The sequence below is a fragment of the Scardinius erythrophthalmus genome (genome assembly GCF_964197995.2).
Source record: "Scardinius erythrophthalmus genome assembly, chromosome: 1".
Classification (NCBI taxonomy): Eukaryota; Metazoa; Chordata; class Actinopteri; order Cypriniformes; family Leuciscidae; genus Scardinius; species Scardinius erythrophthalmus.
This window is the reverse complement of record NC_138221.1, coordinates 2,335,530-2,353,275: the sequence shown is the minus strand read 5'-3', so window position 1 is coordinate 2,353,275 and position 17,746 is coordinate 2,335,530. Positions and strand designations below refer to the sequence as shown.

At 43.6% G+C, this 17,746-nt stretch overlaps 1 protein-coding gene across 1 annotated transcript; it reads right to left on the bottom strand.

The window, feature by feature from the left end:
- Positions 1-7,689: 7,689 nt before the first annotated feature.
- Positions 7,690-17,225, bottom strand: LOC308687736 (uncharacterized protein). The gene is made up of 6 exons (XM_081360452.1): positions 17,164-17,225; positions 16,473-16,775; positions 16,031-16,375; positions 9,828-9,887; positions 9,602-9,682; positions 7,690-9,490 (listed from the first exon to the last, which is right to left on the bottom strand). Exons 1-6 carry the CDS (start codon positions 17,222-17,224, stop codon positions 9,435-9,437), a joined length of 906 nt encoding a protein of 301 aa, XP_081216578.1. The 5' UTR covers position 17,225; the 3' UTR covers positions 7,690-9,434.
- Between the last annotated feature and the right edge of the window lie 521 nt (positions 17,226-17,746).

Below are 17,746 nucleotides of genomic sequence, written 5' to 3'. Positions count from 1 at the left end.
GTCCATCCCGTTTTCCACGTTTCATGCGTAAAACCAGTGTTACGCGCGCCTGTGCGTCCCTCAATTCCTCCAGTCCGTATTGTTGATTCACCCGTCTATAGGGTTCGCAAGCTCCTCGACATGCGTCGCCGAGGTCGTGGGCACCAATATTTAGTGGACTGGGAGGGGTATGGTCCTGAGGAGAGAAGTTGGGTGTCCGCCCGGGACATCCTGGACCCTTCGCTCATTGATGATTTCCTCCGTACCTGTCAGCAGGCTCCCTTAGATGCGCCAGGGGGCGCTCGTTAAAGGAGGGGTACTGTCATGATCCTGTCATGATCCTGGCTTTTCCTTTCTTTACTCTGTCTCCCCCTTTTGGACACACACACTCATACACACTCCCACGCTTTACACGCATTCATTCATGCCGCTCCTTTACATTCTGATCATTTCCAGCTGAACCTCATTACTTTCTCATTGTCTTCTCATTACTTTCTCACCTGCTCTCTCTTTCCCTAATAGGGTTTGCTATTTATTGTTCTGACCTTCCCTTGTCTTGTCGCCAGATTATTTCATGTGTTTGTGCATACGTTACATCTGTGCAAATCCTGTCGTGTCTTGTCTACGGGCATCTTGTGGTGTGATCGTGTCCTGTCTAAGAGGTATCTACTCGTGTGATTGTCATCTCCACTGAGCTATACTGTGTGCAGAGTTTCCGACTGGTGGCCACTCCTTGTAGCTGTTCTATCCTGTTCGCTGGAGCGAATCTGTGGGCTCACGCATCTGGGCGAGTACCTCTTACGCACACTTCGTGCAACGGGACTTTATGTTATCCTTGTGCTTTCAACCCTGAGTCTACGGAAGAAAGTTGTTTCGATTACCCGAAGTCTACGGAAGAACTTGTGTTATCTGATTAAGAAGTGTTTTGTTCTTACCGCTTCATTCTGCCAGCATCTTTAATTAAAGACTGTTGAATGCTTTCTCTGCTTTTGGGTCCTTCTCTACACCTTATCACAGTCGCTTACGTAATAGTGCTTCCTTAATTTAGTGCAGAAATATATACCCTTGAGGGTACAGGCCCAGTGAGTGTAGTATACTGTATCTTACAGACTAGGCATCATTTCTTATGAGGCTCAGTATTTCCTGGAATTTTTCCCAAAATGCATTGTTTTATTGTTTAGTAATCAAAATATCCTGGAATCCATATCGGTTTGATCAAAATGAATAAATTAAGGAATCAAATTATTTTATTTTGAAAGTGTTTGTTTCTACCAGTAATCTCCACTACAGCAAGGCCATTTTTCCATGATTACTCCATTAATATGCTTACACACACATTATCATGCACACACACAGATATACACGCATACTAGGGCTGCACGATTAATAAAAAAAAAAATCACGATCTCGATTCAAACATAAATGCGATCTCATTTCTTAATGATGGCGATTCACTTCCGTGTATTTCCCTTCATTCAGATCACGCTGCGTTCACGCGTTATTGGTCACACTCACACAATAACAAAATATTGTTGTGATGGCTGAGGAACATCAACAGAGATCGGCTCTCTGCAGAAAAAGCAGCCAATTACAATTCCCTTGTTGTTCTACCTAAGTTAATGAAAAGTTTATGATATTAATAATAATATTCAAGTTGTACCGGCAAAAGTGCGTGTTCAGTGCTGTTCGCGAGTGTCACGAGTCACCACAGCAATCAACCACTTGCGTTTCTGTGGTAAATTGTAACCTACAGCTCCTGCACTGGGATTCAAGCCAATAGAACAGCAGCGAAAATGTAAAAGTAGGCTATATAAACTTTAATATATCCTTTTATTGAAACGGGTGCTTTGCTGTGCTTTTACTTTCACATTTGCCGCAGAGACAATTTTCTGTCCCATAAATGTGTCGTATTTTTGATAATCCACGCAGATTTAGTTGATGATTCTGTTTAAAGTTATTAATAACAAATCATGAATGAAAGAGAAAAAAAGAGCAGAATGTGCTGTATATTGAAAAGAAATATTAAAAGCGTGATAAGTCGCGAAAGAGAACTGAATTATACTGACAGGATGCTGTGCGCGCGCTCCGAGTGAAACACGGACAAGCAGTCATTAGCTGTGTCCCAATGTGAAGGCTGCATCCTCCAAAGGCCGTATTAGAAGGCCGATTGCGTCACAGCGGCGTGACGAAGGCTACCCTGATTCAAAAGCGATGCCAAATGTGCCCTTCGTTTCCCCATGAAAGAAAGGATACATAAATGGACACGTAGCGGCCTATCCTACCCTATCCTACCCCATAAGTCAGTGCGCGCCGTTGGCGAAAGCATTTATTTATTTATTTATTTTTAAAGGCGGTCGAGACTAGTGATCGGTGGTGGACAGCAAATTCACATTTAAATGTAAGTATTATGTTTTCATTTACACAAATAGCTAATTTATTATAAACTTCATCTTAACTCCTTCGTCACCATTGCGTGGCTTCATTTGTCAGGTAGTTTTAGGCAAAACTTGTGGTAATAACGTTATTAGTTTAACGACCTATTTGTAATATTTGCTCTAGTCTATCTCACTTGTGTATTATAAGAAATACTGTATCACTCACCCTATAAAGCCTAAAACAATAAGAAAAGCAGTAGATAAGGCAATGGGGTTTCACTTTTATGTGTTTTTGTAGTGCTATCATGCAAGCTATGTGTTTTAAACCAAATTTGAGTATACAGAAATATTAAGTATATTTTGCATGTCTTGATGTGTCATATTTTGCAGTGTTAACAATGCACTTAAGATTGCACCCCTGTGTTAAGTACCCTTTTCTGCTTTTTTAGAACAATTCAGGAAAAATGGGTCTGGGGAACGTAACTCCCATACAGGCACAAAATAATATACATATTTTAAGAAAATTAATACACACATCTTTGCTGAAATGTATTGTGCTGTTGTTGTTAACAAGCCATGGTTAATTTGCTCTGCCCTAGGATTGCAAGTGTCCTGGGACAGGAGAGGGAGTGAGTGGGAAACCCACTGCTGAACTTGGCCCTGGTTTGTCCTCATGGATGAGATGTTGGGGCAGAGGCATTGCACCACCACCCTGTCCTCATTGCTTCAATCCCTGAGGACAGACCAGGGCCGATTTCAGCAGTGTGTGACCAAGAAGAGGAGGAGCCAGGGGCAGCAGCAGCAGACAGAGAGGATGAGTTTTTGGACTTGATTAGAGAAGACATGGGACTGCAGAGGCGAGGAGAGCACAGGAGAGGATGGACAGGCTGTTTTCTCTTTTTGAAAGAATGATTGAGAAATGATGAATGATTGAGCAGGGAGACCCTGGTGTGCTGCTGGACCGGGATGGGCTCCACAATAGAGACCCTGGTAAGGCCTCTGCTGGTGGGACATCACTATATTAGATATTTTCACTATCCACTGAGTTGTCTACCAGTAGGTTTGCAGGGCTGACTCATGGAATAAATATTGAGATACTTTATTACACTAAAGTACTTTTAATAACCACTAATACCGCATTGGGGAAAAACTACTAGTCATATTTCAAACCTTAGTTAAGCAAAATTATCTTGCATACTCTAATGTACTTAAGGTATCAAGAGTAAAAGTAAAGGAATTCTGCAGGAAAAAAAAAAACTTGTCAGGGTTTTTATGATGTTTTACATTTATATTACTGCATATGTTGCATTTTACTTTTGAATATTTTCAAGGTTGATAAATTTAAACTATATACTTTTGTGTAGTTTAATGTAAAACAATGCATCATATTGTAAAAGAATAATTTTGTAGTGTTGCTGTCCTGTGTGGGAAAATTACTTCGAGTATTAACGAAGTATGTAGTTCCTTACATACCACCACTGGTTATTTTGAAAATTAAAGTAACAAAATGTAGGCCTATTGTCACAATATTAACAAATTGTTGCTAACTACAGCTCCGTCCCATTTCAAAGGGCGCATCTGAAGCGCTCGGACCGGTCTAGCCTACGGAGGACTGTTCTTGTCGCCTAGCAACAGTGACTGACAGCTGGCGATGACGAGCGGGAGTAACATTCGCACTGGACTTTTTATATTCAACTGGGTTTTATATTCAAATACGGTTGAAAACCTGTGTAAATATATTTACCATGGTCCATTTATGTGCATAATAAAAAGAATACACTAGCCTACAAAATCGCATCAAGGTAAGATATAAATGAACATTTGAATCTTCGGCTAAGCCGAAAGTACATGACCTGAAACATCCTTAATACCATGTCCTCCAGTAAAATATAAAACATAAAAATGACAATAGCCAATTCTGGCTCCATAGCTGTTTACTCAATTATATCAAATGAATTATCAGGATGGCAGCATACTCTCGCACCGTTGCTTGGCGCCTGGAGCGGTAATCGGGAACACCTGGCTGCGCAATTAGGAAATCCTACGGAGGCTACATGGTGCGTCCTTCGGAGGACGCATAGGCTGCATCATTTGAAGTCCGCGGCCTTCGAAGGATGCAGCCTTCACATTGGGACACAGCTGTTGTCTCCAGTTGCACACCTAAACGGCCAAATAAACAGAGATATTTCAAAATGCCAAGTCGAGTATTCCCGTAAACACAGTAGATGTATGTTTAACAACATAAAGCTTTAAAATTATTCACTTTAAGGGGTCTAAAATAAAGAAAAGAGACATTTTTTTGTTACTCCTGCACTTTATTATACTGAATGTCCTTTGTTTTTTTGATGTTGTTTTTTTGTACTTGATTGCAATAAATTTTGGTTGAAAAAATGAGAATCGTGTAAGAGAATCGTGATCTCAATTCCCATGGCGAAAAATCGTAATTCACATTTTAGCAAGAATCGTGCAGCCCTAATGCATACACACTCAAACGTACTCTCTCTCTCTCTCTCTCACACACACACACACACACACACACACACACACACACACACACACACACACACACACACACACATACACACACACATACACTAACAAACATACTTTCACACACAATGCTAAAAACAGAGAAAACGATTATACTTTAAAGATTTCTAATCCAACGTTAGTATTATAGCCTTCATCTTTCAGTTGAAATGGCTGATAGTTCAGAATTTACTGTTCAGTTCATTAAAATAATCATATGTCCCTCATTAGCAGTATAACTTTTTTTTTTACATGTACCATGGGAAGTTGCCACCTCTCATTCTGCTCTTGTGTGTACACAGAGTTTACTAAAAAGAAAGGTTTTGAACAACTCACTGTGTTTCCGTCCGCCGGCATTTTGTCAGTCAAAAATAGTCGATCTCCATAACAGGGAGGAGAGTAAAGATGGAAAGCTCCTAAAGCTTAGTTCAAAATAAATTTTTGTTGTTAGTGAAAATCAATATTGACCTTGTATTTGAATAAGGATCCTCATATAAGAAACAATACTAAAATTCAGAGTCAGTTCATTCGCATTCGGAGATCGACTACTGTCCTAATTACGTCTATGGAGAGTCCCTATAGTGATAGGAATACCAGTGTGTGTGCAAAGGGTGGGACTCCATGGGAAGGAATCATGATTAATTTGCTAAATTCTGCAATTTATTGTTTTTAAATGTGTAGCAAAGACAGGGTTTTCCATAGCGATGATGAGATCTCTCAGAGCAATAACAGAAGTTTTGCAATGGATGGGTGATTTCATAACGGAGTGAAATTCTTGACTACATTTCCCAATTATCAAGTGGCTTCATCTGTATTTCTCAGCAGTAAACATATCATTAAATGCATTTAGTTACAATGCATATATATATATATATTTTTTTTTTTTTTTCATATTTCAAAACATTTTATGAGTCCAGTCATCAAACACAGAAAACAGAAAGACAATGTGCTGTACAAAGCAGTAACAGAAACACAACACAAGAATAAAGCAGAACTGATATATGTCTTAACACTGAAACACAACATTTCAATCAGTCTCTGTAACTGTCATACAAGGCATCAACTTTACACACACACACACACACACACACACACACACACACACACACACACACACAGTAAGACAGTCCCACTGTAAGACAGCAAAAAGTGTTAGTCGCATTGTTCATTACTGGAATATAAATACTATCTTGGCACTGTACAATAAGACATGTAGTTTTCAGATATGAATGCATTATTTTTTTATTATACCATGGAATAATGATGGTATTGGTTTTAAAACATAATCCATATAATGTATTTTGAACATTATATAATGTAATTGTTTGGAAATATGCATTCAGCAGAGGATTTAGTTATTCACACTGCACTCAGAATGTGTCAGACAGTAACACATTTTTCACTCATTTGGTTTTGTATTCACAATCAATTTTAATTGAATCATTGTTCAAGACAAAAATAATAATAATGCAGTTCTCAACAAAGGCTAGATAAAAAAGTAAATACTTGAAACTAAGAGTGGTTGAAAATAAGAATAGATCAAAATAAAAAGCACACCACATTTCAAATGAAATTCCAGATTTTCGTATATAGATAGTTTCCAGATAGATTTCCTGGGTATGATTTTGGACTCTCGAGCTCATCAGAACAGAGTATCCAGTCCATTAACGATACACTGGCCTCTTTTGTGAAGGGCAGAGCGGTCGCCCTGAAAACGCTTCAAAGACTCTTGGGTCTGATGGCAGCTGCCGACTGGGTTTGCTGCATATGAGCTATAATGCATCAAAGCTATAATGCTGACGCCACCATAGAGGTCAAGAGATACATCAATGATACATACCTCCCTCGAAGCAAAGACCCTCTCAAATACTGGCAGGCCCAAAAATTAAGTGAAATGAAAAATCACATAGGCCCAATTTATTGGCGTATTAAACATTGTATTTAGAAGGTGAGTAACAATGATGAACAGAAAGTCTTTATTGTCCTTGTATTGTGCAATACACTGAAATTTGGCCTGCCTTCTTGCTAATGACAAATATGCTTATTAAATATACAAATAAACCTTACAATGACATCCCATTGAACAAAACATTTGAATGACACAGTTGGTGTAGGAATTATTATTGACCATCAAATGGCGAAGTTAAGCACTGTGTCAAAAGCTTCGAAGCACCAACGCAGTTTGTTGTATCTAGTTAGAGATTTCATCAGCCCCTCCTGTGGTTGTGTAACTTGCTCTCATCTGAACAACTGAGTGTTGAAACCCTGCTAGAGTTACTGTTTAGTTACACAATCCCACAGTGAAGGTTGAGTAACGTGTGTGTGAAACATGTCTGAGAAGACACATCTGCTCTGAACGATGGATATTAGCTCTGAAGGATATATTTTGCACATGAGAGTATTTCTGCTGTTAGTCTCCCTTCTTTATTTTAGCAGTTTCCTGGACTATTGTAATGCTCTCAATGACTTGACTACAGAACAACCACTGGCTCTGCTCCTCTACACCTAAACTCACTACTCCAGACCGATGTGTCTCCAGAAGCTTGTGTTCTGCAGGTGAACGGTGTCTTGTGGTGCATCATCTCAAAGAGACACAGAATCACTTTCCCAGACCTTCACCTGGACTGTTCCTGCTGGAGGAACGACCTGTCGAACTCAACCTGAGCTGATGAGGCTTTAGCCATCTTCAAGAAACGCATATATTTCATCAACACTCGACCCATTAATACTCACACTTACTATTCTATATTACGATACATTACGAGCTCATGAAGCGGAACAAACATCTCAGGAAAGGAGACTTATTAAACACAACTGCAGAGGTTTTATTAAGAAAATTACAGCAATCATTCAAAATGAAAAAAGATGCTAAAAACAGGAATGAACAGACAAGATCCAAGAATCCTCAAATCAGCTCCATCACACAGAACAGAGAGAGATTATACAGTCTGAGTCTGTCCATTACTGTATTAATATTATATTTAAAGCAGTTTACATATGAAGCGCAAGACAATGACTTTCAACACTGTAGGCAAATATATCCATAAAATCCATATAAATGAAAATAAATCTGGCTTTTTATATGTAAAAAAAACCCATCTTAAAGTCCCTGTAAAGGCAATTCTAAAAAAAAAATCTAAACACATTATAAATGTTAGAAATGTATTGCTAAATTATATTACAAAGACTGTGAACTGTGAAGTACTGAATTGTGGAGTTAGACCGTTAACAGTTTTTCACCGTTGCTGTGTTCCGGATTTTTTGGGCGAGGCTAAAACGTGGGCTCGATGCCGCACTGGAGCCCCTGAGCTCCTGGACACACCCCTACTTGATGACGCACTGGAGCCCCTGAGCTCCTGGACACGCCCCTACTTGATGACGCACTGGAGCCCCTGAGCTCCTGGACACGCCCCTACTTGATGACGCACTGGAGCCGCTGAGCTCCTGGACACGCCCCTACTTGATGAAGCACTGGAGCCCCTGAGCTCCTGGACACGCCCCTACTTGATGACGCACTGGAGCCGCTGAGCTCCTGGACACGCCCCTACTTGATGACGCACTGGAGACCCTGAGCTCCTGGACACGCCCCTACTTGATGACGCACTGGAGCCCCTGAGCTCCTGGACACGCCCCTACTTGATGACGCACTGGAGCCCATTCGCATCAGTTTGCAACTCAATCGCGAGTTACTACTACATCCTACAGTTTGCTAGCTAGCTATGCCTTCGTCACGGAAATGCGTATTACCTGGATGCGATCACGTACAAAACAGATCTGTGTCCTTATTTAAATTTCTGAAAAACTATCATATCAACAAGAGGTGGATTAATTTTGTGAAGAGCCACCTTGATGGAGAGCTGAGGATCTGTAGTGATCATTTTACACGGGATAGTTTTATAAACTTTCGTCGGAAACAACTGGGATTCATTCACTGATAATCCGCTGTTACTGGTGAATGTGGCCGAACCGACTATCTCCCGCCTCGGCCTTCATCCTCCCGTCGCGCCGACAACTGGTGCCATCATCTGTAGTGCGTGCCCACCAATGAGTGTAAGTTGCCTTGTGTGCTTATGTTATAATTATAGTAGGTAGTCCAGGCTCGAATATGTTTGGCTTTGTAAAACAAATAAGCTGCTAGGAGCATCCTTTCCGGCTGTATCGGTGACAGTTGAGTGTGGCGAGTCGACGCCGGCAGCAAGCGTTCCCGCGAGTGGGCGTGGTTTCAGCGCAGCCAGCGGACACGCCCCCAGCGTTTGAGAGCAGAGACTACTGCTCATTTTTTCAAGATTTTGATCGCTTATTTTATGTACTTGCCGGCTTTTTTATCATTCAAATTTGGCTGGGTGGCTAATAATAAATTTTTCTGTGGTGAGACAAACTCAGAACACATACAAAATTTTGACTTTACAGGGACTTTAATCTAAACATGATTATGTCACTATAAGTGCTCAGAGTTTTTTCTCTGTTTTCTGAGGAGAAAATAAAACAATGAACAATCCTCTGTAAGTTTTGTAAATATTGCTGCAGATTGGCTCTAAACTCATCAGTATTTTATTCTAATATTGTCGGCATCTCTGTTTCCTCTGGGTGCTTCGAGTCCTTCCTCCCTGCAAAATAAAAGCATTGACTGACCTCTCGTATGTGTTTTTATCATGATTGCAGATTGTTCCAGATCAGATGAGTGTGAATCATCAGATTGTGTGCGGCTCAAAACTCACCAGCTCTTCTTGCACAGATGATCTGAAGAAGAATCACAGTAGGAGCAGCAAACACTGCGATCTCAACAATAATCACAATCACTGCAGGAAACATGAGAGGAAGAAGAGAAACTGTACATGACTGAAGTCAAGGGTATTCAACTATCAACAGTTATTGATGAAGCATTTACAGACTGACTGATAGTTTAATGTTATAAAGCTGTCAGTATAAATGAACGTGTCGTACCTCTGTATAATGATCCAGCAGTCACACTGACTTCAGTTTCTGATGCTGTATCAGCTGGATCTGTGGATCACGTCTGTTAGTTCAGTTCAACACATAATGCCACATATACACAACATCATCATCACATAATACTGGAGCTTCACATCACAGAAATGATGAATATGTGCACGAGTCTGTCATCTATTATCTTCTTACTTCACTCTCAAGCTGTCAGGAGGAGAATGACTATCGCCATTGACCAAAAATAAATCTATTTATTATTTATTTAACATCATATGTTCATATCGATCATGACATGCAGTTTGTGTTCCATCATCACAGTTTACAGTGGCAGTAGTTGAGAAGAGACTGTACTGTATTACTGTATTACTGTATTAATGTGTTACTGTATAATTTATTCCTGGTTTATATGAGAGTGAAACACAGTTGAGCTTCTGCAAATAAACCATCAGCTTGAATGAAGGACATAAGCCTTATAATTCCTAAAGCCGACCTCCTACATGGGTCATACTAGGCTTTAATACACTCGTCTGATTTATGCAATATATCATGTATGACCCATGTAGAAGGCCAATATTGGGAATTATAAGGATTGTTATGCAGTTTATGACTTTGACCACTAATATTTCACAACTCCAAAACGTATGAAGCCATCAGAAAGAGTAGAGCCAATCTGTGGAAGTTTTCACAAATCTGTCAGAAAAGAGTGTTCCCTTTCGAAAGGGAACTCTACACTACGTCAGAATGACGCTATGGGGAACGCCTCAGGCGTGACAGGTGTCTGAAATCACTATCAAATCACGGCAATCACATTGACCGGCGACAGCCCGTGAATCATTAACGTGAATGATTAATGTGCGACCTGCAAGTATAAAAGGGCGCCTTGCAATCATGACAAACATCTTTTTCGTCTTCAGGGACTGTCTGTTTGATATCGCTGGAAAAGAAAACGGCAAAGAAAGAGAAAATGAAATGCACGGAGAAGGCTGAAAGCTTCAGGAAGTGTGCGGATCCGTGCCCAAGGTATTTGACGCCGGGTGATTCACACGAACTGTGCGTTCTCTGTCTGGGCAAAGAGCATGCACAGGCGGCTCTTGAGGGAGGCTCCGCCTCTCGTCTAGCCCTCTTCTCGAGTGAGGAGGGCTCACCATCTGTACCTCGTGGCTCAGGTCCCGCTCGCGCTGAGGCAGAGCGGCGACTCGCGTCATGGGGTTCCCAGAGGGATCTCACCGATCGTCTTGAGAGGGGTGTTAACCTCTCAGATGATTCGGCGGATGACGAGGGTGAGTTGCAGGTGGATGACGAAGAGGATTTTTCTCCTACTGTTCCTGCAACAGATGCTCTTCAGGACGGGCAGGTGATGTATGATGAGGAGGTCATTCAGGTGGACCCTGAACCCTCTCAGCCACCCTGCCCCGTGTATGCTGAGCTGCTGGATGTAATGGAATGCGCCACTGACAGGTTGCAACTGCCATGGCGGCGCGTTAGGGGAGAAGTTGTTCGTGGCAGGCTGGACGATCGATTTCTCCCCGGCCATAGACCACCAGCTCAGGCGAGCCTTCCATTTCTTCCTGATCTCCATACTGAGATCGAGAGGGCATGGAAGAACCTCTGCTCGGATCCACCGACATCAGCGGGCTAGTTTCGCTGATGTTGAGGGGATCAGCGAGTATGGGTATGTGTCGATGCCGCCCATTGACGAGACGTTTGCGAACCATCTCGTGTCTGGGCGGGCGTTGGCACTGAGTGCTCCAGCCCTGCCATCCAAACCGCTCAAGACCACAGCGCGTTTGAATGGCAGAGCATACACGGCAGCGGGTCAGGCCGGTGCTGCCCTGTGCACTATGGCGGTGTTGCAGGCGTACCAGGCCGACCTGCTGGGGGATCTCGACCAGGGGGCAGGGCTGTCCCCTGAGGCGGTGGCTGAGCTGCGCCGCACCACAGATCTTTCTCTCTGTGCCACTAAACAAACTGCCGCTGCGGTCGGTCGATCGATGGCGGCAATGGTGGCCACGGAGAGGCATCTGTGGTTGAACCTGGCTGGCATCGGGGAGAAAAAGAAGGCCTTTCTCCTTGATGCACCGGTTTCGCCCTCGGAAATTTGAGGGTTCGCCCTCTGGCACCTCCGTGGAGGCGGTGGTTGGAAATTCAGGGAGGCGAAGGCGCGCTCAGCGGCGTTTAAGACCTGTATACCGCTGAGATCCGGATCCGAGCCCAGACAGGCGGGAGAGCCTGGCCCTTCACGACCCGAGGGCCGTAGACAGGGTCAGAGAGCTAGTGTCGCCTCTCGTGCACCCCCTCCATGTAGGAGCAGGTCACAGAGGAGGCGTGACTCCCGCAGGAAAAAGAAGGATCTGAGGGAGGTGATCCAGTACAAACGATCACAGCGTTAGTGATGGATCATCTCCTGGAGGGCTGTTACTATCCCAGCCCTCTCCTCTTTTTCCCGACTCCCCAGGCGTTTCTTACACCAGGCCTGGGGCTGGGTCTATGATGAGAACAAGGTTCTGATGGCCCGCCTCGGCTTGGTTGGTGAGAGCGCCTCTTTCAGGCATGTAAAGTGATGGACCCCAGGTTCATAAAGAACTCTCTGGCGAGTCTTCACTCCGCACGCCGCAGGTGAACTGGTTGGTTTTTAATATAATTTCTGTGTGTATACTAACACTGATTTGTATTTCTCTACAGACCTTGTTCCCTGTATAGACCTAGGGAGTCATTCTTAGAGGAGCAATGAGAGGTAAGATATTGGAACTTCAGGGCCCTGAAGCCCCCCCCCCCCCCCCCCAGCTTGTGGCTAGAACGATTTAGGGAGAAGCTCAAAAAAAAAAAGATTTTGCTCCCGTGTGAGTATGAGATGGCCTTCCTGTCATGACATTTTTATGCGTGGTGGGCCACCACTCATTTCTATTTAGCCTCAGGGCTTTTAGCCACCTAGGGATAGAGTAGTTGGTCTTCCTAAAAAAAAAAAAAAAAAGCTTTTTTGCTTTAGGTTTAGACTGACGCTGGTGCTTCAGATAGATCTTAGGTCTTACCTATTGGTTTGTGACCTTGGTATCCTGAGTACTTCGCTCCCCTGAGCTCTGCAAAAGAGGTGTCAGTAGGTTGAGTGTTTCACAGCCTCTCAATCAAGTAGGCTGTGGCTCCTTCGAGCCCTCAGGTAGATCTATGCTTATAGGTCGGCCCGGGTTAGGGCCGCCTCTGTAGCTGGCCTAGGCTATGTTTGGGATGTTGGAGGCGTTCTGCTAAGTATAGCTGCCGCATTCATTATGTGTTAGGCTTCCTCCCCGAGATTTCAGCCTCCTCCCTTAAATGGGAGTTGTTGGCCAAGGCCCGCCCCTTTCACTGCATTCAGGGGTGATAGAGTAATGCAGGGTGGTAGTTGAGGTATGATCCTTCAGGCGGGTCAGGCTGTCTTTCGCTCTGCGATGTGATAGTTTGCCAGACCCTGCCGAACAGAGCTACTTGTTTTTAGGCCTCTAGAGCTGGCTCCACTCAGCCCGTTGAGCTGAACCGCTCGAACGATGGGTGAAAGTTGGTTGGCTTGCAAGCAAGCTCTGCTCCCCCAGGCTGGGCACAGGACAAATCCCTGTTACCCTTTGGAGCCACTTGCAGGCCCGCTCCCTGTCTAACATTTCAGGGGCATATGGTGTTACTCCCCCGCTAACGCAGGGTAGTTTTGAGTAATCCATTCTCAGCTCTGTATTATCTACCTCACACCATGATGGCTCCGGTTGAGCAGGGAGTTCTAACTACATTTCATTCCGGTATTTGAACTCCGCTCCCTTGAAGCCAGAGCATTGCCATGAGCTGATGCCCATGCATTTAGTAGGTAGGCCCTTAAAATGGGGCCTCCACTAGGCAGAGTGGCATATGTTGTACTCCCCTGCTATGAGGATATTGCTTTTTGCTGAGTACACTGCCTTTGGCAATGTGATTAGGTACCAGGATGCTGTAAGCGCTGTAGTAACAGTTTTTCTGCCTTGAAGGCTGCACAGTTAGGTAGTAGGCCCCAGCAGGCCTCCTTGACCGGGTAGCCCCTAAAATAGGGCTCCTAGGCCAGCTCACCTTCGGTGGTTGGCCCTGGTAGTTCGGGCAGAAGGCTCACTACCGAGTAGTAGGTCTTAACAGGCCTCCTCGGAGGTGGGTCACAACATTGTGAAGCATACACTAGGACAAAACTATAGGTAAAGTTTTTTTATAGTATGGTTCCAGCAGTGTTCATTAATGTAGCAGAAAGACTCGCTATCAGTTAGTAGGCTCTACCGGGCCTCCCTGTTAGGCGAGTCCCCAGCAGCAGTTACATCCAGCTGATTAGACTGTTTCAGGAAGTAGGCCTCTTCAGGCCTCCCTGAAGATGGGCTCCCACGTTTTTTGGTGGTGATCAGGTAGTAGGCCTCACTAGGCCTCCCTGAAGTTGAGCCCCCGCATACTGTGGTTGTCATGTAGTAGGCCTCTCCAGGCCTCTCTGTAAGTGAACTCGCATGCGCTGTGGTTATCAGGTAGTAGGCCTCACTAGGCCTCCCTGAAGTTGAGCTCCCACATACTGTGGTTATCATGTAGTAGGCCTCTCCAGGCCTCCTTGGAAGGTTAGCTCCCACTTACTGTGTGTTTCCACTTAGCATGGTGTTTCAGGTGGTAGGCCTCGCTGGGCCTCCCTGAAGTTGAGCCCCCACATACTGTGGTTATCAGGTAGTAGGCCTCTCCAGGCCTCCTTGGAAGGTTAGCTCCCACTTACTGTGTGTTTCCACTTAGCATGGTGTTTCAGGTAGTAGGCCTCGCTAGGCCTCCCTGAAAGTGAGCTCCCACGTTTTGTGGTTATCAGATAGTAGGCTTTACCAGGCCTCTCTGAAGGTGAGCTCCCACATACTGTGGTTGTCAGGTAGTAGGCCTCTCCAGGTCTCCCTGAGTAGTTTTACTGTGGTGCTGGGTTTTGTAAGCTAGTGGCCGCTTACTTTCAGTTTAGCAGACCTTATCAGGCAGCTACCGAAGGTGAGCTTGCGCCCTGGCTCGACTCAAGTTTTATTCTCTGCTACGGGTTCCCTCCTGGAACCTCTTTATCCTGCTACAGCCTGGTTGCCTACCAGGTAGATCTAATGCTCCCCTCACTGAGGGTCAGTATGAGTATGTGGTCTCCTGAGTCTGATCAGTCGGTCGTAGGCCTCTCATGAGGCCTCCCAGTTAGATCAGTCCTTAGGCCCTCACAGGCCTCCTTAGTGTTTTGAAACACAAACACTGGGTTGATCCGTGGATCGAGTAGAGAAACTCCCCTCGCTGGCAAGGGTTGTAAAGCACTATGCTGAGTCATACTCTCCAGGATATCCCGTCTCTGAGATCCGGTCCGAGTGGTTCACTGCCTGCTTCGCAGTCCCTCGGGTTGGATGCCTTCCTGAAGGCAAGTATCCAGAGGCTCTGTCTTCGGACAGACAGGAAGTGGCCAGACTGTAGTGTCTTATATAGTGACACCAGGTCAGGCCTGCCTGGTGGCATTTCAGGTGGCACGTTCCCCTGAATAGTGACTGGCTGGGGTTCCTTCAGGTTCCCTAGCCACATTCCCTAGAAGGGACCCCTTCTAAGAAGTTGAAGTTGTGGTCCTAGGCCCTTGAGCAGGCCCAGGTAGACCTTTCACTAAACTATGTTTATGGAGGTTTTCTGTGGTATCATATAGCTTGGGCTATGACCGTAGGGAGTGCTGTCACTGACAGCCCAGTGTGACCTGGGGGTGAGTGGTTCTAGCGTTCATTTGAATTGCCGGTTCTGACAGTTGTCACTGCCTTTGGCATGCACTCCCCTTAGCATGGTGGCGTTGGTATATCGTTCCCCATAGCGTCATTCTGACGTAGTGTAGAGTTCCCTTTCGAAAGGGAACGTCTCAGGTTACGACTGTAACCTATGTTCCCTGAGAACAGGGAACGAGACACTACGTCTTCCTGCCATGCCTCGGGGCCTGCCTGCAACAGTCCCTTCAGACGATAGGATGTTTGTCAAGTTTGCAAGGCGCCCTTTTATACTTGCAGGTCGCACGTTAATCATTCACGTTAATGATTCACGGGCTGTCGCCGGTCAATGTGATTGCCGTGATTTGATAGTGATTTCAGACACCTGTCACGCCTGAGGCGTTCCCCATAGCGTCATTCTGACGTAGTGTCTCGTTCCCTGTTCTCAGGGAACATAGGTTACAGTCGTAACCTGAGACGTTTTCTCACCTGAATACTTGACAGTGTATCTGACTGAGGTCTCCAGTTGATTTCTGCTAGTAAGCTGACATCTCCACTCTCTGTTGTCATCTTCATTCAGGAGTGTTGTAGTCAGAGTGAGGATACAGAGATCTTTATCTGATGATGATAATAATATCTGATATCTGGAGTCTGTCTTCAGATCAACACCAGCCTGATTCACCCACAACAGCTCAACTCCCTTATAAATGACCCAATTATCACAGGAGAATACAGCATATGAATACAACTGACAGGAAAGAGTCACAGAGCGGCCTGGACTGATCTCAGTCTGTGAGGATGAAGATGATGATGATGATGATGGAGACACTGAAACTGAACACAAGACACAAATCACAGACTCTTCAATCATCATCTGAGTTTAAAGGGAGAATCTGCCCTTTTCAAATTGACCACATAATCATAAACTTACCATGAAGAACATGCAGAGAAACACGTGCATTAGTTACTTGTTCTCCATTCACATATTGTCTGCATCTGTATATTCCATAATCTTCTACTGTGACGTTCTTGATGTTCAGAGAGCAGTCAGACTCCAGACTCAGTCTCTCATGTCTCTCTGTGTCTTTATTCTTTATCCCTCTAGTAATCAGCTCAATTTCTGCTGAACGTCTGTTATAGTAGATCCATGTAGTTGATTTGCAGTCAGAAAGAGTTGTATTACAGGACAGAGAGACATTTTCACCAGAACTGATGAGCACATCTCCACTGGTTCCTGAAACACAGTATATCTCAGTGATCATTATGATATATATTAATAAATGAAACATAAAACACACCAGCATAAAAGCAGAAGTTTTAAATCATAGTATTTTTCCTGACTTAAAGCAAACAACACACTCTCCAGAATAAACTATTAGTCTTTATCAGAGAGCTGTTCAAATCACTGACACACTCTTAATATGAAGATAATTCTTCATCATCAGATGTTTGAGTGACACTATGTCCAGTATCAGGAATAATACAGTATGATCTGTGTGTATCAATACACAGCTCTGAGGTCACAACGTGAATGTGTGCAAGAATAAACTGAGCATGTTCAAATGAACTCTTTCCAGACTAATTCCACTAAATTTCTTTAGAGAAAATACAGATTTCTTTACCTGTGAGAAGTGAAGAGAGAATGATCAGTCCCAGCAGACACAGATCACACTTATCAGCCATTTTCTGTTTCTGTCAGTCCTCCTCTTCATTATATATAGTTACAGCTCCTCCTTTAAAGGAGGAGCTGATGATGTTTAACCTGTTATGCTGCAACCCCACTTTTGAAAAATCCCCAGAAATGACATACCCAAACTAAAACAGATACAGTTCATGAACCCTTTGTACTAAAAGCACAAGTATGATCTCATTTGAAAGCTGACACCTGTCAGTTTATTGTAAATGTATAATTAATTATTGTCATAATGAAAAAAATTGTTATAAATAGCTTCAAAGTTTTTGTAAAGTTATTAGAAACTTATTTTTATGAAACATTCTTATGAAAATAAAATTGAAGTTGGCACTGTATCAATCTAGAAATGCACTGCAGCTAAATCCACATGTCTAAACATTTTATATTTAAAATCTGAAGATAAGTCTAAAACTCTGTATTTAGTTAAATGTTTTTCAAGATCATATCATATGACTTTATTTTGATTAGACTCTAAAATGCTACTGATGTTTAGTCATCATTTATTCAGTCTT

Excerpts from the sequence above, each read along its gene's own strand:
- LOC308687736 (XM_081360452.1), bottom strand. The coding sequence starts at position 17,224 with ATGGCTGATAAGTGTGATCTGTGTCTGCTGGGACTGATCATTCTCTCT. Across the intron at positions 16,776-17,163 it reads TCTCTCTTCACTTCTCACAG|GAACCAGTGGAGATGTGCTC; the intron begins GTAAAGAAATCT and ends ACTGTGTTTCAG. Across the intron at positions 16,376-16,472 it reads TTCTCTGCATGTTCTTCATG|TTTCAGTGTCTCCATCATCA; the intron begins GTAAGTTTATGA and ends TCTTGTGTTCAG.